Raw genomic sequence first — 20943 nt, forward strand, 5'->3', positions numbered from 1 at the left:
GTCCAGGATCCTCTGCCTGGATCAGGGACAAGTGTACAGGGACAGATATTGGTCAGTGACCATGGTGAGGAATCACTATATGTCTAAGAGCAGGGTTTAGTATACAGCCCAGGTCAGGATTCAGTGTGTGGACAGGGGTAAGAATCAGTGTATTGCCTGGATCGGGGCTCAGTGGGACCAGAGTCAGGGTTGGGCCAGAGGAGTGCATCCATCCTCAGACACAGGGTCCCCTCTCCCCCAGCTTCTGATATGCCCCACCTCTTCTGTCCCCTCCCCCTCCCACATCCTCACCACCTGGGTCACCAAGGTAACCAGCCCCGAAATAGTGGGTGTTCTGGCAGCTGAGGCCTAACCTGGGTCTATCCTGAAAGGCTGTGTGCTGCAGTAGTTGCCATGGGAACTGAGTGGCATCCTCCGATTAGCCCAGCTTGGACACCCTCTCTGCCACCCACTGCCAGTTTTCACATCACTCAGGCTTCCTTGTGGGGGCTGGGCTGGAGCAGTGAGGGGGCACAAGCGGGATACAGAACCCTGCCCCACCCTGGGCCTGCCTCAGAGACTCCTGGCTCCTTTGTCTGGAAGCATGCAATGGGAATATGGCTGCAGCGGGTGAGACTCCTGAGGCCAGAATGCGGGAACCGTGGTTGGTCTTGGCAGGTGGCCTTCCTGGGACTGGCGGGTGGGGCAGAGAGCTGAAGTCAGATTTGGTTCAAGACCTGGAGTCTGACCTGGTTGAGCTGCTCTTGCTTGTCCTGAGTTAAAGCATGTGACCAGCAGCCTCAGAGCAGCCACCTGGGCTTGTTCCGTGAACAGCTGCTGTCCTGTCCTTTCTATTATGCGTGTGAGTCTGTGCTGGAGACTCTTTGCTCTCAACTTTGTCTTGGTGGGGGTATCATGGCTTACCTTTTCCTGTACCCTGGTTGTGCCCTTGCCCCCACCCCGGGGACCCTCCTGGTGAAGGCGAAGACGGTATTGATGATCATACTATTCAGATCTCACAAGTCACAACCCTAGCTAGGCACCTTGGCAGAGTTGGAGGTTTGGGGCTTTGTAAGAGGCATAGGAGCCTGGAAGGTGGCCCTTCCTGTCCTACCCACCTCAGAAGAGTGAGCTCTCACTAGGGGGCCAGTAGCTCCCTGGAATCCCAGCGCCCCCTGCTGGTCCAGATGAGTAAGAGAAGCTGGGCCAGCTCTAGTGGTCTTTTTCCAAACCCTGGAATTTGGCTCTCCCTGGGCAGATGATAAGGCCCAAGGAGATACCCATCAGGCAGCTCCGCTCACGTTCTGGAACCTGCCATCTCTGAGTTCTCAGCTCAGACAGGGCTTCTTCAGACCACTGTTCAAGCCAGGTATGTGGCCCAGGGAGGCCTGGACTCATTTAGCCTGCTTTGCTCAGTAGGTGGGCAGATCTGTAGTCTAACGGAGGTTTCGAGGCTACCAGCTATGGGAGTGGGTATTCCCCACCCTGGCTCCGGAGTGAAGATGTGGAGACCTTGGCAGTGACCTCAACTGGATAGGAATGCCAAGGAACAGTCTCAGGGGTTTGAAGGCCCACAGGGAGACTGGATCCAGGTATTTCTGAATGGTGGTCCACATCAGTCACCAGACCTCACACTAGGAGGCAGCATAGGGACAGCAGGAGGTAACTGTTTACTCAAAAAGTCAGCCTGGGACCACGGGGTGTACTTATATATCTCAGACCTACCTAGAACCTCCTGGGTCAGGACTGACACCAGCTCTCTAGAGGGTTTCCGGACCTGCGGGCAAAGTTTCCCACGGCCTTACCCTACCTTTCTGTCTACCCCTGCAAGATTTTCCTTACCCTTTCAAAGCCCATAGCTACCCTTTCGGGCCTCTGCTAACCAACCCCAAAGATGGCAGGGCCCTGAGTTTCTCTTGTTCCCACAGGTGGCTGGAAACTGTGGTCCTTGTGGGGTGAATGTACGCGGGACTGCGGGGGAGGCCTACAAACTCGAACCCGCACTTGCTTGCCCACCCTTGGCGTGGAGGGCGGAGGTTGTGAGGGCGTTCTGGAAGAAGGTCGCTTGTGCAATCGCAAGGCCTGTGGTCGTAAGTGGGCGGGGCAAGGGTGGGGCTTATGCGATGTGGGACCAAGTACCTCCTCCTGGGAGGAGCCGGGGCCAGAAAAGGGCAGGGTAGGATGTCAATGGGAAGAAGGTAGGCGGGATTTTGATGAGATAAACCTGATTGGGGACAGGGATACCTTAAAGGTGGAGCCTTGAAGGTTCTGCCTTATCCTGACTAGGTAGGAGCCAGGAGGAGGCAGGGTGCCTGGAGCTTGATGTGGGTTCAGATTCTTCAAGCAGTGCCACAAGCAAGCTGCAGTCAAGCGAGTCAGCGCCAATCCAGCAGGAGAGGCCTCCGGGATGTATTTCTCTAATAAGGCTTTCTAATGACCTCATGCATTTTTTAGCTGCTTCCATAAAGTTAAATCAGGTTCTAATGAGACTGTCATTCTTCCTGTTTTGTTTTGCTTTTTTGGATGCTCTTTCCTGAGGAGACCAACTCTTGTCAGGAGCCCGGGGAGGCCCCTGTATATTCCACCAGGAGGGAGGCATCGGATGTTGGGTAGGAGGAGGCAGCAGACACTCTAAGGACTTGTCCTGCAGCTCTGGAGGCTGACAGGAGCCTTATAGAGGGGTCCATGGTGAGCAGAAGAGAGCTGAGGCCAGGGAAAGCACTTTCCATGGGGCCTCCCATGTCCACTGGGGTTAGGTGACAGTAGGTGGCCAGCTGTGGCCAAGGACAGAGGGAATCCCACTGGAATACTGACCTGAGCCCATCCTGCAGCCACTGGGCGCACCAGCTCACGGAGCCAGTCACTGAGGTCCACGGATGCCCGGCGACGTGAGGAGTTTGGAGATGAGCTGCAGCAGTTTGGGTTCCCATCCCCCCAGACTGGTGAGCTGGCAGGGTGGGTAGGACTGACCTACACACAGTCCAAGGCAGGGAGGGGAGAGTGTTGGCTTCCGGCACCAGGTTAGTAATGGCTGCTAGTTGCCAGTAGTAATTCTAATAACTTACCGCTATACGCATCCCATCTAGTTGGTGCCGGACTCCTGCTCCAGGCAGACTGGCTAAGGGGAGCGGATAGTAGAGATAGAAGCCGGTCCCAGACCTTAGGGAACCCAGCAAGTGGGGAAGTAGGCCATTTTGAGACCTACAGAACCCCAGCCTGTGGCCTGTTGCCCCAAAGCAAGGTCCTGGCTCTCCAACGGGTCTCCAAAACTGGCACTGCCCTATGGGAAGGGGCATGGCAGGTCCATGATGCTGCAGGGCTGGACCCACAGGTGACCCAGCAGCTGAGGAGTGGTCCCCATGGAGTGTATGCTCCAGCACCTGCGGTGAGGGATGGCAGACCCGTACCCGCTTCTGCGTGTCGTCCTCGTACAGTACCCAGTGCAGTGGACCTCTGAGGGAGCAGCGGCTCTGCAACAACTCAGCCGTGTGTCCAGGTGGGTGGGGCAGAGTCCAGGTGGATGGGGCAGAGTCTAGATGGGTGGGGCAGAGTCCAGGTGGGTGGGACAGAGCCCAGGTGGGTGGGGCAAAGTCCAGGTGGGTGGGACAGAGCCCTGGTGGGTGGGGCAGAGCCCAGGTGGGTGGGACAGAGTCCAGGTGGGTGGGACAGAGTCTAGGTGGGTGGGGCAGAGTCCAGGTGGATGGGGCAGAGTCTACGTGGGTGGGGCAGAGTCCAGGTGGGTGGGGCAGAGTCCAGGTGGGTGGGGCAGAGCCTAGGGTGGGTGGGGCAGAGCCTAGGGTGGGGCTTAGGGTGGTGGGGTGGGTCCTCTGGGCAAGGGGACCACTTGTGGCTTCCTGTCTCTCCATAGTGCATGGAGCCTGGGATGAGTGGTCACCCTGGAGCCTCTGCTCCAGCACCTGTGGCCGTGGCTTCCGGGACCGCACTCGCACCTGCAGGCCTCCTCAGTTTGGGGGCAACCCGTGTGAGGGTCCTGAGAAGCAAACCAAGTTCTGCAACATTGCTCTGTGCCCTGGTAGGTGAGAGGGAGGGAGTGGCTGGGGTTGGGAGATGGACCCAGCAGGCCACTTGCCAGTTCAGGAACCCAGCTTGATCCATCTCAGGTTGGCCTCAGGGTGCTCAGAGGTTCAAACCTCCGACCACACTAGTTTGAGATACCCTGTGGTATTCCTTCCCTAATCCCAGGTGGGTTGTTGCATGGTGCCTCTGGGGTGTTCTTATGTGTCCCAAGCCAGGCCTCGGGGTTCTGGGTATTCACACCAGCTACGTGTTCCCTTCCTCCCCCGGGCCGGGCAGTGGACGGAAACTGGAATGAATGGTCCAGCTGGAGCACCTGCTCTGCCAGTTGCTCCCAAGGCCGCCAGCAGCGGACTCGCGAGTGCAATGGTCCTTCCTACGGAGGTGCAGAGTGCCAGGGCCACTGGGTGGAGACTCGAGACTGCTTCCTGCAGCAATGCCCAGGTCAGGATGCCCTCTCAGGGCTGGGGGGTGGGGAGGGTGGGGCCCGCTGGGGAGGTATGACTGTTGGGGGTTGGTGTAGGGTAGAAATGGGGTTGGAGTTCAGGTTACGGTGTCAGGATGAAAGTACAGGGCAGACAAGGTGGAGTTGGGGCTAAGGGTAGTGTGGTAGGATCGGGGTGTAGGGTACGGTTTGGGGGTCGAAATACAGGATGAAAGTGGTGGGATTGTGGGCAGTTTAGAGTGGTGGGGTGGGGTGAAGTGTTAAGCTGGTTTAGTATGGAGTAGTGGAATAAAGGTAATGGAGTTCAGCTGCATGTAAAATCCGGCTTCTTTTCAGAGTCAAGCTGATTTCAGACCTCTCCCCCACTGATCTCAATTCTCTGTCTCTTCATGGCTCTTGCCCCAACACTCCTGTGTCCTTTGACGTTGTCTTTGTCTCACCCCTATGTCTCTGTTTCTCTATGTCTCCCTGACCCCACTTCCCTACTGATCCTGGGCCTTACCTCCTCCTCCTGCCATCTGTGCCCTGCGTTTGGCCACTCTTGCAGTGGATGGCAAATGGCAGGCCTGGGCATCATGGGGCAGCTGCAGCGTCACATGTGGTGGTGGAAGTCAGCGACGGGAGCGTGTCTGCTCTGGGCCTTTCTTTGGGGGAGCAGCCTGCCAGGGTCCACAGGATGAGTACCGACAGTGTGGTGCTCAGCGATGTCCTGGTGAGACCCTTCCCACTGCATTCTGGTTCAAAGGGATTGGGAACAAATGAGTATCACTGACCCTCAACCCTGTCCACCTCACTGTCTGGACCCTTGCAGAGCCTCATGAGATTTGTGATGAGGACAACTTTGGGGCCGTGGTCTGGAAGGAGACCCCAGCTGGAGAGGTGGCTGCTGTCCGGTGTCCCCGCAATGCCACAGGTAAGAGCGGTCGGTGGTCTGAGAGTCCCTTCCCTGTCTTGTCTTTGGACAGCTGTCCTGATAGGCCTTGGCATTCAGAACATCACGGCAACCATTGTGTCCTGAGTTCATTCGGAGCAGGGCACATGCCAAGCCTTCTGCTCAAGAGGTTTCTTTGGGCATAGGCAGATCTGTGATCCTTATACCATTGTCCCTGTGTAGGGGGAAAGCAGGCAGAGAGCAATCAAATACCTACCCTGGGTTTGTAGTCTACAGGAGGGACGTTGCCTTTGAACACCAGTAGTCATAATGCTGCGTTAGCCCTGGGGGCTGATGAAGTACTTTCAGAGACTATGAAATACAGAGTGGGCGCCACGGGAAAGGGGTCTGCCCAGCTACATGCACTGAAATACAGAGTGGGCGCCACGGGAAAGGAGCCTGCCCAGCTACATGCACTGGTCTTCTTCACTTTGAAAGAATCTGGGTAGTTTCTGTACCTGGGAGGCCTCGAGGAGGGAGGTAGGGAGCCCAGTTCAAACCCTGACTCTGTTCGCTGTATTACTTTGGGGAAGTGACTTGGTTTCTCTGAGCTTCAGTTTTCTTTTCTATAAAATGAGGACTTGAGGTAAATCCCTTGAACTGGGCTGCTGTGGGCAGTGGGTAAATTGGCCATAGGGCAGGGAAGGTGGTGGGTGCTGACTATTGTGAGCCGTGCTCGCTGGCCCCTTCCTTGGCTACACCTTCTTGCTGGCATATGGAAAACCCAGAGAAACAGAAGAAAGGCAATACCCAATTTCTCATGGCGTCCTTCTACATTCACGGTCACACAGCATTTACCTCATCTTTTGCTCAGGATTTGCCCAGGTTTCTGCATCAGGCCACCCTATGCTTCCTGTCTGGTAACAAGGCCTGAAACATCCCGTGTGATTGTCTTCACGTGTTTCTTTACTCTACTGTCCCTGCTCAGAAGTCTCCTGGGGGCCCTTCTATTTGAAAGTGGAGACTTGTATTTTGGGGTGTTGATTTTTGATACCATGTGGCTCCTAAAAACTATACCAGTGTCCAGGGGCCAGGAAACCCCCTGAAGTCCTGTGAATGTGCCTGAGTGTGGCTGGGGGGCTAGAGGACAGCTCTCCCTAGGTATCTAGATTACAAGGGACTTCAAGGGTGGCTCTGGCTGACCCCAGAAGGCCCTGCTTGGCTGAGGATCCCACCTTCACAGAGCAAGGTGCCTGAAGATATGGTGCTTGTTAGGCCCCAGGACCTGGAATAGGGCTGAAGTTTGTGGCACAGAGGAACAAAGCCAGCATGGCCTGCTTCTAGGTCCCTAGGGTCCCAAATAGAGCACTCCTGCCTAAGGGTTGTGGGTAGGACCCCTGAGAGCTTCTTGGTGAGCAGTCATGTGAGGAAAGGAGGTTTCCCCAGGCCTCATCCTGCGCCGCTGTGAGCTGGACGAGGAGGGTATCGCCTACTGGGAGCCACCCACCTACATCCGCTGTGTCTCCATTGACTACCGGAACATCCAGATGATGGTGAGGTTGACCCCAGGGGTTCCAGGAAACCATTCCCACTCTTTGGATGTGAAGTTGGGGGCTGCAGAGACCTTCAGGCATTGGAGGTCTCTGGCCCTGACCTGGCTGTGACCTGCAGCGGTGACAGCATCCAGCCCTTTGCGTTTCCCCAGACCCGAGAGCACCTGGCGAAAGCTCAGCGGGGGCTGCCAGGGGAGGGGGTTTCAGAGGTCATCCAGACACTGCTGGAGATCTCACAGGATGGTACCAGTTACAGCGGCGACCTGCTCTCCACCATCGATGTCCTGAGGAACATGACAGAGATCTTCCGCAGGGCTTACTACAGCCCCACGCCTGGGGATGTGCAGGTAGAGGCAGCTCCAGTGGGTAACACTTGGGGAACTGTCAAAGGAACCAACACAGACCCCAGATAGAGATTAAGTCCTGAGTGTGGGCTGGGCTGGGACCACACCATAATAATGAGCCTTAAACATGGTCACACACGGAATCCTGCCCTGGTTATAGGATGATTTCTGTTCCAGGTCATGTACTGAGGTCCTGATCCTGGTCAGAAACTCTGACCTTAATGATAAACTGGGTCCTGTCCTTGGCCAAAGGCTAAGCTTTCACGCATGCCCTCACCCTAATCACGTGTGAGCCTTGATCTAATTCTGGCTATACTCTGTCTTCTGATCCTGGTCACACACAGCCTTGATCCTGGTCACTGAGTCCTGATCTTGGTCGTTTGTTGCGCTCTGGTCCTAGTATAAACTGAGCCCTTACCCTGGTCATAGGCTGAGCTGTGATCTTCATCATGCGCTGATGCCTTGTTCCATTTCTCTGGATCTCCTTATTTCCAGAACTTTGTCCAGATCATCAGCAACCTGCTGGCAGAGGAGAACCGAGACAAGTGGGAGGAGGCACAGCTGGTATGTGTGGAGGCCTGGTGCCCTCGGTGCTAGCCCAGGATCAGGATAGGAGCAGGCAGCTCTAGGCCTTCTATGCCCCAGACCAGCCATGATGGGGCCTTGCTAGGTCTTTGGTATGAGCTTCAACAATGCTTCCTGTTGATTGTATGACCTTGAAATAGTCCGATAACTTTGTGGCTTTTGTTTCTCTGCCCTTGAAAGTACAGTGGCTTTTCCCTGGGGGTAAATGAGAAAAACAAGAACTGTGTTAAGAACACCGGGTGTGTCCTGGGGGCTTGGGAGGGATAAGGAGGGGGATGGTGAGTCTTCCCCATTTTTCTACAATTGTTTTCCAGCTGACCACAAACCTGCTATCACACTAACTGCTGGGCAATAACGCTCAATCTGGAATGCTTTCCTTTGTTCCAGTTTAGGAACCCCCGTGGGGTGCTCAGCAGCTTCTTTGATCTTGTCTATAAAATGCAAGTGGGCACTTAGAGGCCAGGAGCCTGCTACCCTGCTGTGCAAGGGAATGACCCTCTGGGCCCCCGAAAAAGAAGTAGCAGAAGAGGGAATGACGCAGGAGGGGAAGGGAGGGGACACAAGCATCTTCCCCACCTACCTCTCTCCTCTCTCCACCTCAGATGGGCCCCAATGCCAAGGAGCTCTTTCGACTGGTGGAAGACTTTGTGGATGTCATCGGCTTCCGCATGAAGGATTTGAGGGATGCCTACCAGGTGACGGACAATCTGGGTAAGCCCCTCCATGCCCTAGTGCGTGACTCTTGGCAGAGTCTCTGCCTTGTTTTTTTTTTTTTTTTTCCTCATCTATAAGAAATCGCCACACCCTTCTGAGACCATGTAGTAACCTGGGGCTTAAGTCGCATTTAGAGGGTTGATATCAGGAACCTTTTGGGACCTCAGACTCAGGCAGGAACCTGGAGATTTCATGCCAGGGACACATTCAGGAATCCACATGGAAGCTCCCTTCATCCTATGCTGTTTTTCTGCTCTTCCAGTTCTATAAAGTCCAGGTGTGGTGAGGCAGGAGACTGGTGTTTGCCTGGCTGCTGTTTCCTTCTTCCTGTATCGTAAGAGTGGAGATGTAGACTGAGCGGTGGATCTGGGGGTAACTGGCAGCTGTCCTCACAAATACATATTAGTGCTTGAGATATTCTCCAATTTAGGCTCCACCTCTGCATCCCTCTACAGATGGGACTCCAAAACTCTGAGTCTCCCCAAACAGTTGGCTTTTACTCTTTCACTGGCTCTGACCACAACTCTTCCATCATGAGACTGATGTTTTGTGGTCTTGGACCTGACACCTGTCTTAGTCCTCCTTCCCTCCTCTACCTCCTCTAGGCCCTTTGCACTACAGACTAACTGTGTCCCTTTTCCTCACTAGGCCTCTTGCCTACCTGACCCTCCAGCCAAGATTCCAGGCTCCATGGGCCTTTAGTGCCATGCCTTTCTAAGCAATATGGTTTGACCTCATTCTTTCAAGGCCTGGAAGCCAGTTGTGCCCAAAGTCCCTAGTGTCCATCTGAGCCTGCTATCCCAAGTCCAGAGAAGTCCTGACATGCCACTCCAGGCATGTCTCTAAAATCCTAGGTCTGAGCCCCTGATTCTACTCCTTTCACATGATCCTACCTCTGTGCATCTCTGCCTTCTACCCACAGGGTCATCTTTCAGGGGGCCGCTGCCACAGTCTGATCTCACCCCCTGCTCTCTGCCACTTCTAGAATCTTTCTTCCCCTCTCTCCCTCTTCCTGGTATATGTCCCTCTTTTTTCCTGTCCCCAGGGTTTCTGATGAGTTGACTCTCCAGTCTCCTCTTCTTCTATCAAGTGTGTGTGTGTGTGTGTGTGTGTGTGTGTGTGAGGTGACTGAGCTTCAGGCATAGGGTCTCTCTATTTTTATGGGAGGTCTCAGTGAGAGAAGGGCAGCAGTAGTCAGGTAGGATGTTACCCTCCTGCAGCCTAGCCTGGGAATGGGAAGCCTCTGCCAGGAGAACTAGTCCTTAGAGCCCTCCCAGTTCACGCAAGACCAGGCTCCAGACTAGCACCAACCTCTGCAAGACGGTCCCTTTTCTACCCCAGAGGACATCCTGTTTGCCACCCTGTCTTACTCTAGCACATACACACTGTCCCAACAATTGCATACTGTCCCAATGATCGAAGGCCCAGGGAGACAGGTTGGGAGACAGTGGGAGGGCCCTTGTAAGAGAGGTGGCTTTCCTAGCTCCCTTTCATACCCTGTAGCCCACTCTAGGCATACACTTGACTCTTTAACCACTGACATAGCCTGGCAGCTACTTGTAAAGTTATGGAAGAGCAGGAACTGCTGAGCTCTGGCTACACTCCCCAGCCATACTCCCTGCCCTTTCCACCTTTTCTCTGTGCTGCCTACCCTGCTTGGCCAGGCTCAGCAGCCTCCCCACCTGGCTCTGCCCTCCTGGGACTCTGAGGCCTTGGAAGCCCAAAGAATCTCCTATAGTGTTCTAAGATATCTGCCTTCCAGAGGCTGTGGGGACAGACAAACCTTCCTCTGAATGCCAGCACCCATTGGCCTTTGGTGCTGAGAGCTTCCCAGGGAAATGAGCACACTATCTTATTTGGCCCATGTTCTGAGTTTGCATGCAGGGAGGGACATTACAGGTGCTGAGGGTGTGGGGGCAGCAGACCCCTTCTGGGTGTGCGCATGGAATGGAGGCATGGACTGTTGCTGGTGGCAACAAAGGGGGGTAATATTCCCATACAGAGTATGACCCATGACCCCAGTGAGGTGGGGGGGATGGTAGGAACCACCATGTGTGCCTAGTTCCTAGATATTTCTGTGCCCAGAGAAGACACCTGACCATAATGACTGAGCTTGAGTCTCAGTACTCACCAGGCTGGACAGGACCTGGTCGGGTCTGAATCCCCAAGATAAGATTTCCTATAGGGATTCTGGCCTGCTGTCTCATACAGTCCCTACTGATCATCTTTATGACTCTGGAGATTTTGCTCATGTGGGAGTGGGGGACTGTGGAGGAACTAGTAAGCATGGTAGTTAGGGTCTACAGGCTTATTGCTCATGCCTGACAAAAACCTGGTCATGTGGGCCCTGCCCACCCTTAGCCTCAGGAAACTTGTGCCACCGTCTTGCACCAAAACCTACTGCCTTGGTCCCAGCTGGCATTCCAGGGAGGTGATTCTCTGTTTGTGTTCCCCCTGCCCTGCCTCAGTGCTCAGCATCCACAAGCTTCCGGCCAGTGGGGCCACCGACATCAGCTTCCCTATGAAGGGCTGGCGTGCCACAGGAGACTGGGCCAAGGTGCCAGAGGACAGGGTCACCGTGTCCAAGAGTGTGTTTTCCACAGGGCTGGCAGGTGAGGCTTGGGAATGGGCTAGGCCTGCTAAGAACCATGGTCCTCATCAACCTGAGATGTTTTCTGGTAGGCTTCAGTGCATTGTCTCCAGCTATAGGGAGGATCCCGGGTACTCCCTGCTTTTCCTGAGGCCATCTCCTTGCCAGAAGCTCTCCTTCTCCTCCATGGGAGAGTCCCCGGGGAAACATACTGAGCTAGAAGACTAAGCAGCGTGGAAGGGGTTGGGTGGACTGCTCAACAACAAGAACACGGGTTCCCAGGAGAAGAAATGTATTCTGCCTGCCTGTATCTCTTGTGAGGTCACTCGAGGAGATGAGCTAGCTCCCTCTGCGATCCCAGCTGCACCTCTGCATCTGTGGTGGGACATGCCTTCTCTTGTCAGGACCTTGGACATGACCGTATAGATGAAACAATGGAGGCCGGTGGGTGAGGAGTGGGCATAACAGGGTTGGGGTAACCTGTGCTCCCTTCTAGAAGCTGATGATTCATCTGTGTTCGTGGTTGGTACTGTGCTCTACCGAAACTTGGGCAGCTTCCTAGCCCTGCAGAGGTGGGTGACTTGGAAAGGGGCTAACCTGAGCTACTGCATATGGGCAGAAAGAGACGGGTAGCTGGGCATGGTGGTATTGGGGATATGCACTGAAGCTGGGGCTGAGCTACAAGGCTGGCTCGGTGCCACCCCACACCTCTGACAGCCTTTGCTGCTTTGATGTCTCCAGGAACACAACTGTCCTCAACTCTAAGGTCATCTCCGTGACTGTGAAGCCCCCGCCTCGATCGCTCTTCACACCCTTGGAGATTGAGTTTGCCCACATGTACAATGTGAGTGCTGCCCATGTGTATGGGTGCCCGGGCACCTTCGACAGTTCTGAGTGCATCCCCGTACAGTCCTCTCAGGCAGTAGCTTTTGGGGTCACAAGCAGAGTGGCTCTCATCTGAATTCCAAGTGAGGAAACTGAGTCTTTGAGCACCCAGAGCCACATAGCAGATAGATGTGGATGCTCATTCTGACCTGCCCCTACCCTATCCATGTGCCCTGTGTCTCCACCCAAGACTCTGATCCCCAGAGGGGATCTGCTTGCTATTTCCTCTGCCCATGACCCAGCATCCTGAGAGCTGTGTGACAGGCTATAAACCAGGTCTCCCAACCCCTAGGAGTTGCTCCCTTTCCTGCCCAGGTTGCTGGGAACATGTGAGAGCCACTTTCTGCCAGTCAGGGCTGACCATCAGGCCACATCATTCAGGGCCTCTGGGATGACAGTGCCAGGAACATCCTTCCAAAGCTCCCTAGACCTCCAGGCCACTACTTCTGTGTGACCCTGGCAGGTCCCCAGCTCCAGGGATGCCTGGATACCTTGATGGGCATGAGGAGAACTTGGTGGCTGTTAGTTCTCTTGTATGGCTTTTTAGAGACTTGAGCTGAGGCTCCTGCATCTCACTGTCTCTGCTTCCGGTTGGGTTGAGTAAGAACCCCAAGGGGGTAAGAGAGCTGCATTACTCAGCCAGGATATGGCAGTGTCAGGTCCTAATCCTCAGTCCAGGGATGTGGGAAGTCTCAGGAAGAACTCAAGCCTATCCTTATTTTTTTTTAATTTGTGACCTTGGAGTTGTTTACTTTCTCTGTGGCTCGGCTTCCTTCCTTTATCAAACAGGATAAGTAATTCCCATGAATCTTTGTGGTCTGTAGCCACTGTGAGCATAGAAAGACCCCACTGTGGTTGCTCCCACCTCTCCAGGGCTGAGCCATGTAGCTCTCACAGGGATGGTACCCTGCACTGCTCCTTAGCTCCTTAGGTCCAAGGACAGAGACAGGGCAGCTACCTCCTCCTCCTCCTCTCCCTTAGGCAAATCTACCACTTCCCCAGAAGACCTGGCTTTGTCCTTCAGTCTAGCCCTATCATGGGGTCTGGACAGGAACTGAAGCCATGTGTTGGGCATGGGGAGTGGAGGAGAAGAGCCAGGCTTCACTGACTTAAAACCACTTCTCTGTGCTCTGAACTTCAGGGTTTTTTTTTTCTCCCCTTACACAATGCAATCTTTTGGGGAATGGCACCAGCAGCGTGTGTAGTGTCCCCATGAGTGGATTCAGTGACCTAGTTTGGGGCTAAATATGGCAGTGGCCCTAACCTCCCTTTCTTATCTCTTAGGGCACTACCAACCAGACCTGTATCTTGTGGGATGAGACAGATGGGTAAGTCCTTTTGGGCTTAGTAGCCCTGGGGTTCTAGGACGGTGGGAGGAGCTTGCAGCATGCTTGGGTAGTGGAGGGTGGGTTAAAGGTGATGGAACCACCATCCCCTGGACCACATCTGCATGGTCCTCCCTTTCTTTCTGCTCAGGTCTGGCTTCAGAACCAATTGGCCTGTCCTCCTTACTCTCCTTGGGAAGTCCATGGCTCAGGGGAGGAGGGCCAGAGAGATGTGTCCTAGCTAGGTGCTGAAGTGGGGGATTTGGGGTATTCTGTCCAGTTGTTGGGTTGGTGGTTTGCCGGTGTCAAACACTGAGAATCAGGAATGTGGCTGTGTGGATTAAGACAGCTTCGGGTTGAAGACCCTGAGAGATCAGGTGGGGGGAGGGCTCTAGGTGTCCCTGGCAGCATCATATGACCCTGAGCCCTGTGCTCAGGCCTTTTCAAGTGCATAGTGGTCATCAGCCTGCACCTGGGCACTCTGTCAATGAATGGGGCCTCCTGGCTGGAATAAGAGGCCCAGGTGAAATGTCGGGGAGGTGGGGAAGGACCTCCTGAGGGAGAAAGTATGTGGCAGGCTGAAATAGTGTTCATGGAAACCAGGGACTTGCTTGGGCTGAAGGCTTGGGGGAGGCCTGGAGGTGGGCCTGTGCCCTTGGGCCTTGGCATGTGTTTAGGATGGTCTGGTTAGAGGTAAGGAACAGAGACCTTGTTCCCTTCCCGGGCTGGGTGGCATGGGAACTCAAGTGGTCCCGGGTACTGGCAGTGTGTGTAGCAAGCATAGGGGCTGTAGGTTGTTTACTTATGGGTGTGTCCTAGGCTTCTGGGTAGGTCCCTCAAGTGACTGGCTTTGGAGGTGAAGAAAGTTCCAAGAGAGGTGTAACCCCAGCACCAGTAGGAAGGCTTAGAGGGTTCAGGGAGGCTGGAGAAGCCTGGGCAGGAGGCAGGAGAAAGAGGTGATGATGGTGAACAGTTAGCTATCATGTTGGAATAGTCATCTACCACCCATCTTCTCTTGACTGTGACCACTGATGACTGTCCCAAGGTCCCAGTTATCATTTTCTGTGTCCCAGGGAAGAGGGATGATGCACAGTAAAAGTGTCGGTCCAAATGGGTGTCAGGTCCTGTCCTACACCAACAGGAGGCCAGCAGCATCTGCAACAGGTTGTGTGGCACCTTCCCAAGCAGGGGCATAGTGGCCTCTGTGTGTGTGTGTGTGTTGTGGAGGAGGCTGATTTCTGTGCAGTGGGTTTCTGAGGGGTGACCAATCTGTTCACCTCCTTAGTTCATAGTGGCTCCTTGCAGAGCCCTCCTTCTTCCTAGTAATGTAAAGACCAGCCCCCTGGTGGGGATAGTCCATCAATGTTTCTGACTTCCCAGATAAGTCAAGGACACTGTCCCCCCACCGTGCAGTAGCCCATTAGGCACCCCATAAGTTGAGGCTCCTGTCCTTGGAGCTGGCAGCTGCCTGATATTGGGTGGGATCAGGGCAGCTAAAGGACCCGGTGAGCCTTCAGATGCTATAAGTTACTGTGGCCTCCACCTGCCCTATTTTTACAGCTGCAGGTAGTGACCTCGGCTTCACCATTTTGCCCCAGCCCCAGAGAACTGGACCATGGACGGTCAGGCCCCAAGAGAGCAGAATTGTACCTATTCAGTTGAGTGGCCCACATCTAGGCAGAGACACAAGTACATCCTGAGATCACTCCTCCACCCCCACTTACAGATTAACAAGGACTTCAGAGACTACAACCAGCAGGAAGCCCAGTGGTGATTAAGGAGAGTATTCAATCTGAGGAGAAACAGGCATCTAGAACTCTTGAGCCGAGGCTAGAGGACTGGGTGGTGGACAGGCTGGCTTCTGTAACTTTTCCAAACCCTAGCCACCCTTCTCCCGCCCCATGCTTCCGCCTACAGTTTGTGGTCACTACTTTTACTGTGATGTGTAAATGTGAGTGTTTTCCTATCTGCCTGAAGGGGGCAGGGCAGCCGCCTACTCCCACCAGGGTGCCTGACCTGCCTGGTGTGGCCTGTGCTTGGCTTCTGAATAAGTCTAGGGGACAAGGGATGGCCTGGCCACTGGGGGAGAGGAAAGCGTACCGTGACTGCTACCTGATAGAGGGTGACCTTTTTGTACTGTACTTGTGACCCATAACCAAACCATGCTAATCTAGAGCAGAGTCCTGACCCCCAACTAGAGATGGACTGAGACCACACACTGGTCAGACCTGAGTGTTGACCCTCACTAGGACACTGAGTTCTAGTTCTGGCCAAAAGCTCATATGGTCACAGGACAAGTGTTAACACTAGTCACACACCAAGCTCCTGTTCAGACACCAAATGCTGACTCTCATCACAAACTGAGTCCTGATCTTGGTTACACACTGAGCCCTAACCTTAGTCACCCATTTATATTCATAACTCTGCAATGCTGAGCATAGATCCTGCTCATACACTAAGCCTTGATCTAGCTTACACACTGAATACTAATTCTTATCATACACTGAGTGCTGATCCTGATCTCAGTAAGACTCGACTCTGGGCCCCTACCTTGTCCATGTTCTGAGTTTTAATCCTGGTCATACTCTGAGCTCTGTTCCTGGTCATACACTGAGCCCTGTCCCTGGTCACACACTGAGCTCTGTCCCAGTTCACACACTGAGCCCTGTCCCTGGTCACACACTGAGCCCTGTCCCTGGTCACACACTGAGCTCTGACCCTGGTCACACACTGAGCCCTGTCCCTGGTCACACACTGAGCTTTGTCCCAGTTCACACACTGAACTCTAACCCTGGTCACACACTGAGCTCTGTCCCAGTTCACACACTGAGCCCTGTCCCTGGTCACACACTGAGCCCTGTCCCTGGTCACACACTGAGCCCTGTCCCTGGTCACACACTGAGCTTTGTCCCAGTTCACACACTGAACTCTAACCCTGGTCACACACTGAGCTCTGTCCCAGTTCACACACTGAGCCCTGTCCCTGGTCACACACTGAGCCCTGTCCCTGGTCACACACTGAGCTCTGACCCTGGTCACACACTGAGCCCTGTCCCTGGTCACACACTGAGCTTTGTCCCAGTTCACACACTGAACTCTAACCCTGGTCACACACTGAGCCCTGTCCCTGGTCACACACTGAGCCCTGTTCCTGGTCACACACTGAGCCCTGTCCCTGGTCACACACTGAGCCCTGTTCCTGGTCACACACTGAGCCCTGTCACTGGTCACACACTGATCCCTGTCCCTGGTCACACACTGAACTCTAACCCTGGTCACACACTGAGCCCTGTCACTGGTCATATACTGAGCCCTGTTCCTGGTCACACACTGAGCCCTGTTCCTGGTCACACACTGAGCCCTGTTCCTGGTCACACACTGAGCCCTGTTCCTGGTCACATACTGAGCCCTGTTCCTGGTCACACACTGAGCCCTGTTCCTGGTCACACACTGAGCCCTGTCCCTGGTCACACACTGATCCCTGTCCCTGGTCACACACTGAACTCTAACCCTGGTCACACACTGAGCCCTGTCCCTGGTCACACACTGGATGCTGGCCCTCACACACTGAACCCTGCCTGATCTTGGACCTAGAATGAGCCCTGCTCTTTGTCTCTGTTGGAATCATTTATGTTTGTTGAAACTCATTCCATGTATGACACATGCTTCGAGGATCACCCTCTCTTCCAGTCACATGTGACAGTTGATAGTGTGACACATTCCTCTAGAGAGCAACTTAGAGGCTCTCACCTACAGTGTAGACCCTCTTCCTCCCTTTACTTTAGAAATATCCACATACCTGCTAGGACTCTGGTATTGTACACATTGGAGATGTCTGTCTACATGCCTTAAACTTCTGTTCAGAGCCACTGATGTAACCCTATCCTTATGTAATGTCTGTCGTCTTTGTCACTGAATCTGGGTCTTGAACTCTATGTTGGCAACAGGGTTCAATGGCTCTGTCTCTACCCTCCTAGAGAAGGACGGCCAGTGACTGAGAACCTGGGATAGGACATGAGGAGGAGGGGAGTCCTTGCTGGAATATACTGGCAGTGCTGCATCCCCCAGAGAGCCCCAGCTTTGTGTGTCTCCATTAGGGGGACAGTGACAGTCACATGTGTATTCCTAGCCACCTGTTAGAATGAGAACCAATGTGTGGAAATGGGCATCAGGAAGCAGGGCGAGATGGATGAGCAGGGGCTCAGGAATGGGGTGGAGTGAGGTGTAGACCGCGGGGTGACAGGGTGGATGACTGAATGGAGGATGAGATCCAGAGTCATCCAGAGGACAAGCAGGTGCCTGAAAAGGGACCAGATGTCACAGGAAGTGGGCCCTTGTAATACAGAAAAGCCTGAGCTCTGACTTCAGGCATTGATAGGGCTGTCCCTCTCCAGGGCATTCTTTTTCAAACTCTTGACCCTTTTCTGGGTGAATCTGCCAGGTCCACCCATTCTCTCACAAAGCTCCTGCCTCACTGTCCTTTGTCAGCCAGGGTCACAGCCAAAGAGCCTGACCTTAGGCTTGAAGGTTCCCACTGAGCCCAGTACTACGTTCAGTGACCCTCTCTGGACACCCTGACAAAGGCATCTTAGGAGTCTGCCCCCTCTTTTTGTTTGTTTGTTTGTTTGTTTGAGACAGGGTTTCTCTGTGTAGCCCTGGCTGTCCTAGAGCTCACTCCATAGACCAGGCTGGCCTCAAACTCAGCAATCTGCCTACCTCTGCCTCCCAAGTTCTGGTGTTAAAGGTGTGTGTCACCACTGCCCAGCCCAAGAGTCTGCCCCTTTAAAAGTCCATCTCCTTGGAGAGGGCAGGTAACATTGACAGGGCCACTTGTACCTGTCAATCTTCATTGTGCTTGTTCCTATTGATGCAAAGTAGACAAAAGAGAGCAGGGCAGGGTGAATTTAAGGTGGATTCCTACAGGGGCCTCTGGGCTGGAGAGCTGGAGGGGGTACACAGGGTCATTGAGGCACATACAGAAACAAGATCTTCACCCCACCCAGAATTTGATTTGGCTGCAGCATCCATTGTCCCGAACCTGCCTTTATAAGGGCTCCTATCTTCTTGTGACTAGAAGACACATAGTGGCCTTGTGACAAATGTTGTCCTAGATATAAGTGTGCCCCCTCTTAATGAGGTTACCTTCTCCTGGGGAGAGTGATAATTCACCTACTCATTCATTAACTTTATCATTTATTCCTTGAACACAGGACAAAGACTTGTAGCCCAGGTCCCCTCCCAACACCTGCCCCTGAATACACCCAACAGGGTACCCCTGGGCACTAGCCTGGGTCCTGTCCTGAGGCCTGCAAATCTGTGGGATCCCATAATCCAACCTTTTCCACCTACAGAGTGCTTGATTCTGCCCACACTTGCTATGTAAGCCCAAGCTTCAGTTCTCAAGTCTCTATAATGGGACAGGAAGAGGAGGGACTTACTTTCAGGACTCTGTAGGGTCCTAAGGCTAGGGATGTACCCGTCTTCACCATATTGCCCCTGCCTGACTTGCCTTCTTCCTTATCACCCCACACTCCTTTGTCTCCTCTCTTCTTTTCTCCCTCTTGGAGACAGGACCATATTCAGTAACTCAGGTGGTCTGACACTCATGGCAGTTCTTCTGCCTCATCTGGGATTACAAGTGTGAGCTTTCTACAAGAAGCCTTACCTTGATACTAGCCCTGCAGTTGCTTCCCTCGAAACGTGGCAAAGCAGGATCTTCAGTGGATGGAGGATTTGAGTTGGGGCAGAGCTGAAGGGCTTTCCCATCATCCTTTGCCACTCCAGGGAGCCACTTGTCCTGTAGGTTTCCACCTGTCCCAGACTGCTGGGCTTTTGTCTGCAATGTTCCCATCCACTTCCAAGACTGAGCCAGTGGGAGATGTAAGCTCCTAATGCCCACTACAAGTGAACCCTGGCCTGTACCTGTCCAGAGGCCTTTGTGTGACTACCTGATTACATGGGCAAGCTTCTGTCATGTATAGCCCTGTTTTCTACACCTATGAAATGGGCTGTTGTCATGTTTGATGATGTGCTGAGGGTCAGAAGGTATCCCAAAGGACAACAGTAAGCCTCACAGACACAGTGCTGTCCCATAGGCCAGCAGGGCATGCTGGCTGTCTGGCGTGTGCCTTGGTAGAAGAGTGTGGGCATCCAAGGCCACAGCACAGGGTGCACAGAAGCCTAACAGAGTGCAATTGGAGTTGGTGGAAATGCAAGGAGAAGGGGGTAGGAAATGAGGCAGAGAGCATACAGGGCAGGGAAGTGGCTGCCCAGGCCTGGGGGTTCCTTTCTGTAATCACCATACCTCTTTTTAGATGTGAAGACTAGGTTCTCTGGCCTCAGACATGACTTAGGAAAGGCAGAATCGGTGTGGCCTCTGTTCTCAGATTGCAGGGCGCATGGAAAGGAAAACACAATGGAAGCACTTTCCAGTTAGCTCGAGGTTTGGGTGGTGTGGGATCCTGCTCCTGGTCCTCACCTGGAAGTGTCTGAATGATGGAGGTGACCAGGTCTTCTGGATCAGGTGAACAGTGAGGTGCAGCAAGGAGGGTGGTAGTGGCGACGGCAATCATGAGGTCTGTCTGTCTGTCTGCTCTTACTGCCCTGGTCTGTCAGGGAGCACACCGAGGCTCCAGAGGGAGGATCATGCACCAGCACTGTGCTGGGTGCATCAAGATGAAGAATACTGTTGAATTTTGGGGGGCAACGTCCATCCTCAAGACAGGCTGACGTGGGTGGCAAGGCAGTAGCATGCTCATGGTAAGCAGGGGTGCCCGGGAAGAGCAGCGCATTGAAGGAAGCAAAGCTGCCATGCTGTGGAGCTTTGGCTGGTGCAGATGGTCCCGGCATGGTTGATGCATGCTATGGACTGCACTTGTGGACGTGGTGATGATGTCTGTGCTGATGTAGGTGATGCTGGTGCTGGCCAGAGGATGCATTGATGAGGGAGGAGGAAGGCTGGGTAATGTCTCTGTTGAGAGGAACTGAAAAGTACTTGCTGGAGCTAGGGCACTGAGGAATGAATGGGATGGTAAGAGAGGTACAGGTGACAGGGTGGTGGCAGTTATGGCTCTGTGATCCGTGCTGCTGTTGCTGGTGAACCTAGGGACGTTGCTGTGATAGTTGCTGTGGATGGGAGTGGTGGCACTGTGGAGGGGCATGTCGATAACACAGTGGTGGTAATCATGGCAGCAACACTTCTGTTAGTAATGATGGGGTGATGGGTGATCTTGGTGATGGGATGCTGATGGTGGCAGAGGTAATGGATGGTCTTGATGTAAGAGGCATGCTGGAAATGTGGGGCTGGCCATGGAGGTGAAGGTTGTCACATGATGGTGGCCACAGAGGGAGGGGTCTCAGAACATGGCAGTGGCCAGGAAAGGGGTAGTGGTGATGCCGTGGTGACTGTAGAGGTGGTGTCTTGATGTGACAGTGGTTATGGAGGTGGGATGGTGTTGGGGATGCGGTGGTGGGTGTGGACGTGGGATCAGAGATGTGGTGACCGGGCGGGGGTGGGGGTCGGCGATACATTGGTGATTGTGGAGGTGGTGGTGATGGTGGTGTGGTGATGTGACAGGGATGGAAGTGTCAGTGATGGTGGTGGTAGCCATGCGGGTA

At 53.9% G+C, this 20943-nt stretch overlaps 1 protein-coding gene across 5 annotated transcripts in view; it reads left to right on the forward strand.

The window, feature by feature from the left end:
* The window catches only part of ADGRB1 (adhesion G protein-coupled receptor B1), a gene marked incomplete at both ends in the record, with an annotated part of 58499 nt that overhangs the window by 7174 nt on the left and 30382 nt on the right, over nt 1–20943 (forward strand). For 3 of the 5 annotated variants that reach the window (XM_080939908.1, XM_080939907.1, XM_080939911.1), the window contains 15 exons: nt 1908–2069; nt 2811–2921; nt 3311–3475; nt 3848–4012; nt 4261–4458; nt 5007–5171; nt 5271–5372; nt 6777–6883; nt 7036–7230; nt 7723–7791; nt 8415–8523; nt 10995–11138; nt 11613–11688; nt 11858–11960; nt 13286–13329. In XM_080939908.1, the coding sequence (XP_080796034.1) occupies nt 1908–2069; nt 2811–2921; nt 3311–3475; nt 3848–4012; nt 4261–4458; nt 5007–5171; nt 5271–5372; nt 6777–6883; nt 7036–7230; nt 7723–7791; nt 8415–8523; nt 10995–11138; nt 11613–11688; nt 11858–11960; nt 13286–13329 (1915 nt within the window). The remainder of the gene's footprint in view (nt 1–1907; nt 2070–2810; nt 2922–3310; nt 3476–3847; nt 4013–4260; nt 4459–5006; nt 5172–5270; nt 5373–6776; nt 6884–7035; nt 7231–7722; nt 7792–8414; nt 8524–10994; nt 11139–11612; nt 11689–11857; nt 11961–13285; nt 13330–20943) is intronic. The other 2 variants (XM_080939910.1, XM_080939909.1) reach the window with 1 other exon arrangement.

This window comes from Micromys minutus (genome assembly GCF_963924665.1).
Source record: "Micromys minutus genome assembly, chromosome: 27".
Lineage (NCBI taxonomy): Eukaryota > Metazoa > Chordata > Mammalia > Rodentia > Muridae > Micromys > Micromys minutus.